The sequence below is a fragment of the Engraulis encrasicolus genome, chromosome 6, assembly GCF_034702125.1.
Source record: "Engraulis encrasicolus isolate BLACKSEA-1 chromosome 6, IST_EnEncr_1.0, whole genome shotgun sequence".
NCBI lineage: Eukaryota > Metazoa > Chordata > Actinopteri > Clupeiformes > Engraulidae > Engraulis > Engraulis encrasicolus.
Window position 1 is genome coordinate 41,403,074 of NC_085862.1, and position 9,036 is coordinate 41,412,109.

At 40.6% G+C, this 9,036-nt stretch overlaps 1 protein-coding gene across 1 annotated transcript; it reads left to right on the forward strand.

Annotated features, from left to right (window-relative positions):
- Nucleotides 1–226: 226 nt before the first annotated feature.
- smx5 lies at nucleotides 227–6,916 on the forward strand. The gene is made up of 5 exons (XM_063201655.1): nucleotides 227–333; nucleotides 2,803–2,870; nucleotides 5,496–5,526; nucleotides 5,630–5,689; nucleotides 6,302–6,916. The coding sequence occupies exons 1-5, from the start codon at nucleotides 331–333 to the stop codon at nucleotides 6,425–6,427; spliced, it is 288 nt and encodes a 95-aa protein (XP_063057725.1). The 5' UTR covers nucleotides 227–330; the 3' UTR covers nucleotides 6,428–6,916.
- The last annotated feature ends 2,120 nt before the right edge of the window (nucleotides 6,917–9,036 follow it).

Below are 9,036 nucleotides of genomic sequence, written 5' to 3' on the forward strand. Positions count from 1 at the left end.
CGAAGAGCTGTCATGACACTGCCGAAAGGTTTTCCCAAGTGTCCTACGGGATGCCATCGGAAAACAAGTCCACATGCACTCGTAAAAACACTCATAGCCATTGTGCCAAAGGAGATCTCCGACTTGTTAGTATGTTTTTCATTCAGTCATGGCGTTGCCGTTGACACGGATTATAAAGATGCCAAATGCAAAAATGATACAGAGAAGGACACACACTGAGTCTCATATTTATGACGCACAGGTCTCTTCAGCCAATGGCAATTAGGATTCGATGAACCCGGGTCTGACAACATATTGCTGCGCCGAGCGCTCCTGCGACGACATTTGAAAATGGTAAGGAAAGCGTGTTTCGGGAAATAAATCCTGATTTTGTAATTTCTGAGCCTAATTTAATCGATTTAGTCCATCTCTATGCGAAAGCATTTTGTTAACGTTCTCACTGTTGTGCAAATTGGTTTTATTGAAGCGCCCTCTGGGCAGATGCTGCTCATTCATTATAAGGTTTCTCTCCCGTGGCTAGTTAGCAAGTGAGCTAAGCACAACTTGCTTATTTAGCCAGATCAGCTGTCTGGCATCAGACGCATCATTACTAGCAGGTTCTTAGCAGTAGTGTGGTGTTGTGGATTTGGATGTGCGTCCAGACAATTAGTCTTGGAACAGTAGCCTACAAGGATTTCTGCTGATGGCAGTCACATTTATCTGGCTGTTTTCTCCAAATGGCTTTGGCCAAATTGAGTCTTTGTGATTATGCCTCGAAAAAAATGATGGTCGGATGCAGTTAAACCTCCTGCATTTGACTAAAGAAATGACTGGAAATATGTTTGGGAAGAATAAGGAAGACAAAGTCAGTGCTAGCCGCCAGATTAGCTATGTTAGTGTTGTCAAAAAGCTCATATTTGAGATTTTGAAACAAATCCATGGCTTTATTTCTTGCAGAGTTGACTTCTGCAATGCTTTAAGTTTCGGTCTTCCCCAACAGTCACCCAGACTAATCTCATGCTGCCACTAGAATTATAACCAAAACAAAGAAAAGAGATCACATCACACCAATGGTTTGCTTTAAACTGGAACCTGGTGAAGTTCTTATGTCTAAAAGTTGCTCAATGTCTTGGGCTCTATAGGCCTATTCTGTATATTGCAGATATGCTACAGCAACAATCCTTAAGGATGTCTTGGGTCTTCAGAGTCTCTTTTGGTTGTCCCCAGGTTAGAATCTAGGCAGGGTGAAATGACATTTAGCCATTATGCGGCCAAATTCTGATGCCCGCTTTCTGTTGAATGCCCCAAAAGTGGCTTGCTTTTAAAATAAATTAAAAACCGCTATCAGCCTTTGGTTAACTCTTAGGGTTGATATGAGCTAGGGTCCCTTTGGACATTTTCTTGAGATAAAACTGTATTGGGGTGGGAGACATGACGCCTTGTTTTTTCGTAACATTGGTTAAAAACCTACAAAACTGTTATTTTTCCTTTAAAAAAACAAATGTCAATGAAAGAAGATGTGGTACGTTATGTTTCATATTAGTCTTAGATGAGAAGAAACATTTTGTTAAGATTTATGTAAAGGTTTATATGTCAAATATCCTGCGGTGTGACTGTAACATTAATGAAACCTGGAATATAATATATATATGAATTAACCAACAACATTTGGCATGATTGCATAAATATTAACTTTATATTAAGATATGTGAATGTGAAAAAAACTCAACACAGTAACATTAACTACAAGTTCAATTTTGTAACACAAATATGCGTCCTGTGGGGTGACATGTATGTCAATGTTTGTGAATGGGCAGCTGCAAGGCCAACTACAAGGGTCTGAAAGACTGGCTCCTAACTAGGGGTCGACCGATACAGGTTTTTTAATGGCCGATGCGATACCGATTTTTTTTTTTCATCACCCTTGGCCGATACCCGATATTTGGGGCCGATATGGGTTAAAAAATGACAGGAGTCAGGACTCAAGTTAAAAATAAAAATTTCTTTAACATTATCAAATTGAGGTAGAACTTGTAACATTTAAACACCCACTCTAACAATCAAGTAATGTCTAACAATCAAGTAATAAAAAATTAAGTGTCTTGGTGCTTTTAAAAAACCTGGAACGACATAAAAAATAAATATTGCGTATCGCCAAAAACACCCGCGTATCGCCCGATACCGATACACTTAAAATATGCAAATATCGGCCCGATACGATATATATCGGTCTATCCTTACTCCCTAACCAGTCAGTACCTCAGTTATTGCAGAGTGCTGTGAAAGTTTAAGGTGACTCTTAACCTCTTAATATGTCTTCATATTGCAATCTTTCTGTCACGCAATGCTTAGGTTCATTTTATGGTGTCCTGTGGTGTGACTGCTCTTATAGAAGGAAGTTTTTTTATAAATGAAAACACATATTAAGATTAAACACAATATCATTATCAAGTTAGCATGAGCTCAGATGTCAGTCATGTATACAAAAGGATTAAAATGGCCATAATGCAGTGAATTCCCTGTGGTGTGACTTCATTTTCCTGCGGTGTGACATGCCTATGCAACGTGTTGATGCAGGACACATTTTCCCAAAAATGGCAAAAAATAAGGTGTAATTCCACGGACCCACTAAGTGCTTTATTTTTTCTATTTTTTTCCAATTTTTTCCATCATTTTTTTGAGGAATTTGAAAAACTTTTTTTTTGCGTTGGAGTTGCAGTTGGTAGTAGCATGCAGTCTGATCTTGTGTAGTGAGCATTGGTGATTATTTTATCGATTGATGTACTGGAAGAAGTTGTGATCTCTATGTTTTCTCCCCTGCAGCTATTCTACTCCTTCTTCAAGTCGTTGGTGGGCAAGGACGTGGTAGTGGAGCTGAAGAATGACCTGAGGTATGTTACTCAACATGCCCTTTACATACATGAAATGTTTATTTAAATTTGTAAAGGATACTCAGTCTAGTGATGGGAAAATGAGACTTCCTGAACCAATGAGGCTTTCAGGCAAAAAGGTTCGAAGCATTCGAAGCATTTTTCGAAGCCTCATTTCTCACTGGCGCCATCTGGTGTGCAATGAAATGACACGGCAGGCATTGATTTCATTTTAACATTTTTTTTTCGTGTGTCTTATTTGTATCCGTTCCGTTTCAATAAATGTGATGGGGTGTGTGTATGGAATTAATTGCGTGATTGTGGAAATCAAATCAAGTTTAACGCTGACCCTGTGTTATCGTGGAAGTGAGAGAGGGCATCATTTTGTGGAGGTCGGCGCGCGACCGGGAGTGATCGGCCATAAACCCAACAGCAGCCAATTAAACCGGAAAGAAATATAGATTAGATTAGATTAGATTAAACTTTATTTATCCCCAAGGGGAAATTCTTTTTCCAGTTTGCTCTGTAGATTAAAAAGAGTAAAAAAAAGCAAAAATAATATAAAAATAAAAAAGTAAATAAAAATAAAAAAGGTGATCATGCAGAAAAGTCCAGGAGTTTCTCTGTGTCCTTAATGGACAAATTATAGAGTTGCATGGCTCTAGGGACAAATTATTTCCCCAGTCTGTCAGTCCTGAATTTCAGTGCTCTCAGCCTCCAGCTGAACACACTCTTTTGTTGGATGATTGTGTTGTAGAGTGGGTGCGCCTTATTGTCCAAGATGGTGAGCAGTTTGCTCAAAGATCTTCTATCTGACAATGAAGTGAAGTTCTCCAGCCCTTCTCCCACAACGGAGCCAGCTTTCCTCACCGGCCTGTCAAGCCGCGCAACATCTCTCTTCCTTATGCTTCCAACCCAGCAGACCACTGCATAAAAAAGTACACGGGCAACCGCAGACTGATAGAACATAGTGAGGAGTGTGTTGCACACATTGAAAGATCGTAGTTTCCTCAGGAAGTATAGCCGACTCTGTCCTTTTTTGTATACTGCATCTGTATTGGCAGACCAGTCTAGTTTGTTATCCAGATATACCCCCAGATACTTATATGTGCTTACAATCTCCACCTCAACACCATCAATCGTGACCGGTTCCAGAGCTGGCTTGGAGTCTGACAAACTGTGGCCGCTCTGTAAGGTAGTCAGTGATCCAGTTGACTAGGAGGGCGTCCACACCCATCCGCAGGAGCTTCTCTCCCAGTCTGGAGGGTTGGATGGTATTGAAAGCGCTGGAAATGTCAAAGAACATGACTCTCATAGTGCTATTCCCTTTATCCAGATGAGAGTGTGTCCTGTGCAGTAGGTATGAGATGGCATCATCCACTCCAACCTTCTCCCGGTATGCAAACTGCAGTGGGTCCTGTGCATGGCTCACCTGTGGTCTTAGGGTATTCAGCAGCAGGCTCTCCATCGTCTTCATGATATATGAAGTGAGGGCTACTGGCCTAAAGTCGTTGATGTCTTTTGGATGTGGCTTTTTGGGGACAGGGATAAGGCATGACGTTTTCCATAGAGTTGGTGCCTTACCAGGCCGTATAATGAATAGAGTCACATTATATGAATGAAATGTAGGTCTAATTCAAGAGATTCTAACATATCAGTTATCCACTACTTATAGGCCTATTCGAACTCACAATGATAAAGGTAGCATTCTGCCGCCTTCACAAATAGGCCAGGCTCACAGATAATTTCATTGTTTACTTGGTCAAGTTTGACAGAAGGCTACCCTGCGAAATCAAGAATTAGTTGATTCATCATCATCACGTTGCTACCACGAGGACTTGAACCAATGATCCTGAGAAATCAGGTCGGACAGTTTAACCACTGCGCCAGCCACTTGACCTTTTTTAACGGCAGAGCTGAGTTTCCTTCTTGTAGTCAAGATGACACAACTTGTAAAGCCTATTAAAACCAGCACAAAACCCATTAAAATAAATAAAATATGTCTGCACTCTTATTTAGCTGTATAAAGTTGATTACTAATAATTGCTGACAGAACTGCTGTCTCATTTATGGTAGCTTAGCTCAAGGTAGAACTAAAACAATTTTCCACCACATCTTCGGGAGCGTCTCACTTTGAAAATCTACTTCAAAAGGGAATTGCATATCATATTTGGACATTTGGGTCAATCTACGGCATTAGCTGAATTTATTGTATAGTGGAACCAAATGAAAGTCACTACATATCCAGTCTCAACATTCACACAACAAACGCAATCTGAAAATTTGACAAGTGCTCCGAGGCGCAGAAAGCTCGTTTGGGTAGCGGTGCTCGATGAAACGTCCACGCGCTTCGCAAAATGTGAAGCCTCATCTGGCATTGTCACATGGTATTTATTGACGACACACGCCTCGAAGCGAGGCTTCAGATTTTACGCCCACTTTTGCTCGAAGCAGGCTTCGAAGCCTCGCTTCAAGTTTCCCATCACTAACTCAGTTGCAAATTGGGAGGGGGGCAGTAGTCTATTTTATTTGAGGTCAAGGGGGCATGTGTTCAAAAAAGGTTGAGAATCACTTGCCCAATATTATAGCGTAATGAGGCTATATTCTTCCTCATGGTTCTAAAAGTCAATGTCCTTCTCTTTGCAGCATATGTGGCACTCTTCACTCGGTGGACCAGGTAAGTTCAGTGATCTTTGACATGTAGACAGCCATACAGTCATTTACTCAATGATTGAAGTGGGTTGACTTACATTCAGACTTTTTTTTTTCTTTTACTCCAGTACCTGAACATCAAGCTCACAGACATCAGTGTAACTGACCCAGAGAAATATCCACACATGGTAAGTTATATTGTTCAATATTCTTAATACATAATGGTTAAAAAGTAAAAGTAACCTTTTTTATTTGTTCGGATGGGCCCTTTTATGGTTAAGCGTTCCAGCATTATGTTTGCCATAGTCTTGTTAAGTGTTATCAATGATTATGTTGTAATGCTCCACAGCGTATTGATGGCTCTTGATGTGTAGTGTTTTCCATGTACCCGTCCGTGAGCACTCATTCTGAAGCACACTTTCACTGCACCGCCCAGTTTGTTAACTCCTCTATCAGTTCAGTAATAATAAGCGAAATCACAAGTGCTAGTGTAACGGATGCACACTAGCGGAGTTTGGCGGCAGAACGTTAGTAAACCTCCATTCCAAATTATCACACAAATGTGATGGCGCTGAGCTATATCAGCCTAGACCTTTTGCTCAGTGACTTTGCACCTGTGCTCCCATGACAGAGGGTTGTGAGAAAATTCTGAGTACCAGCCCCAAGTGGTGAACTGTGCCGAAAGATCATGGTTACACTAGTAAACAAAGCAGTTGCAATGCAAATGAAATATGCATGTTTGTCCATTGTCGGATAAACATTTGTGTGTGTTTTTCCTACGTGCGCTTGTGTGTTGACAGTTGTCAGTGAAGAACTGCTTCATCCGCGGGTCAGTGGTGAGGTACGTCCAGCTGCCAGCAGACGAGGTGGACACTCAGCTGCTTCAGGATGCAGCCCGCAAGGAAGCCTTGCAGCAGAAGCAGTGATGGAGTGGTGAATGGGTGTGTGTGTTTGTGTGTTTGTGTGTGTGTGTGTGTGTGTGTGTGTGTGTGTGTGTGTGTGTGTGTGTGAGAGTGAGTGAGTCGTTTGTGGGTATTTGTGTGGTTTTCCCCTTTGTTTTTTGGTTTTTCATTTATACTCTTTATGTAAGCCTACTTTATTATAATAATTCTGACGTGATTATTGGAAACATTGTCTTAAAAGGCATTTATTTCATGAGGGAGTACAATAAATGTATACAAATTCAGTTAGAAAAAAAAACATTCATTGCATTCTGGTGAAATTATGTTGTTTTGTGCCCTCTGAACATTTTGTAAGCAAACACTGTACAAAAGTGTGGGTTTTCACAGACATTTCTTCATTTTTTCAAAGCCCATTCAGCTCCAAACTGTTTGTGTGGGTCTTTACGTTTTGGGTGACTTTTGTTCATGTGATTATAGCGTCAATAATTTTGTAATAAAGTGAAGATAGACCCATTCGTTGTGGTTTGGCTGCGTCATTATCAATTCACTTTGTGTTTCTAAGATATGTATGCTTTTGAACATTTTAGATATAATATATTCAGGGCATCATAAAGATAATATAGATTGTATTTTTCTCACACATACACACACAACGTATAATATTGAAACTTCTGAAATGATGTGTGACGACAGTGTTTCCCTGTGTGTTACATTTCTCACTTCCCTCTGATACATCTACAGTTTAACAGTTTGGAGAAGTGTAAATTCATCGTGGGAGCATGCATGAAGAGTTAATTGAAGAGTTGGGGTTCTACCAAGCAGAGGGTGTGTGGTGCACTGTAGGTGGCAGCATAGCGTTATTTTAACAAGCATGCGCACAGAGCCATGCAAGTAAGAGTTCAGCCAATCCCATTGACCTTACTGTTCCATTTTTATTACACAGTAATGGTGACTCGTGAAGCTTTTGATACACATGTTGCCTTCACCAGCTCGGGACCTCTCGAGACAGCTGACGACACTGCTCACATGACAATCGAGTTCTGGAGTTTGGCGCATGAACGCCACTGATCCCGGAACAATTTTGTTTTGTTTTGGTTCTCTTTTCTTTTTTTCACCTCACCTTGAGCCTCCACACCCACGACATATAATTTTAGCTGAAGTAAGCTAAATTAAACAGCCAGAGACCAGCATTACTGACATATGTGCATCTGCAATGGAATGACACTGACTGGTGTTGTTGATAGTGATTACAAGATGATATTTTAGCATTTATGATACTGTTTACATGTCAGTTGCATGCATGGGCGCCATGTTGATGATGCGTGTGTCGTCACACAAAACACAAGCTCGGAAACTGTTCTTCTATACTTCCGCCAGAGATCAACCTCGATAATTATCGATCTGACATTGCGTCACCAAATGTTCACTCCCACTTTCCCGAGGTTTTAGGTCGGCTTTCTGGGGATTCTCGATTTTTTGAACGAGCCAACAGAACACCATTGAAATAGTTCCACTAATTAAAGGAAGTGTTCGTAGAACACAACATGTGTAAAATGTATTTAGTTTCCACTTCATCTTTGCTTGTTAGTGGTTCCGTTTTATAGTCTCTAGCGAACAGAAAGTTGCCGCTTAGAACTATTTGAATCTATGTGAATCATGTCACCAACTGACTTCCAATGTCTTGATCTACTCATGTAATGTGCGCATGTGCCAAGTATAATTATGGAGGATTTATTACATTAATTTTGCTTTTGACGAAGCTTAAAGGTGCACTGTGTAATATTTTCAGTAGTTTAGTCCAAGAATTCATGCCGTCCATTCACACATGTTACCTTTTAAACGAATACTTACCACCAACATCAAATTCCAAGTATTCATTGTGACTGGGAAAATTGCAGTTTTCATACATGAAAAGGGGGGGTCTTCTCCATGTTCACCATTTAGAATTTCCTGAAATAGAATTTTTTAGCCGCAAAAACTTATTGTACTTTAAAAGTAAATAATAGTTTATTATTTAGTAAATAGCCTAATCATGAAGAGATCAAATTTGACAATAGGCAGCACAGTTTCTATGAAAACTGTAGTTGCAATACCTACTCTGGCCACCATCCTACACAGTGCACCTTTAAAAATCAGAACCTGACAGCAAATCTGTGGTAGAGACTGCGTTACAATATGCGACCTTGCCTCCTCCACTTGTGCTTGTGGCCTCGCCCTGACTCCTGGCCCCTCCTCCGTGGAGAAAACGATAAAGTTTCCCAGCTGTCAGCCTAGCCACAACAACTTTCGAGGAACTATTTTTCACTCACAATCCCAATTGCAAACGAGAAAAAGACTTTACAATTGAGCTTTTGCAAGATGTTGAAATATAATGCTGTTGTCAGTGATGTCATCATGACATTACTTCCTGGTACGAGGAAACAAGCACAAGTGGAGGAGGCAAGGGCGCATATTGTAATGCACTCAGTGGCATCCCTTTGAACTCGGGCAGTAAAGCCTTGCTGCCAGATCATTCTACCCCAGCTGATCCTAATTAATCATTCCATTTGTGGTTGATGAGCTAATTACTCACTAGTGAAATTACTGATGTGCTAGGGGTCACAGGCCGAAGGAATAGAATATAGCTGAACGTT

What these genes read in the sequence shown, in the direction of transcription:
- smx5 (XM_063201655.1), top strand. An exon ending in CTCTTCACTCGGTGGACCAG is followed by an intron (nt 5,527 to 5,629) that starts GTAAGTTCAGTG and finishes CTTTTACTCCAG; the next exon opens with TACCTGAACATCAAGCTCAC. An exon ending in CAGAGAAATATCCACACATG is followed by an intron (nt 5,690 to 6,301) that starts GTAAGTTATATT and finishes GTGTGTTGACAG; the next exon opens with TTGTCAGTGAAGAACTGCTT.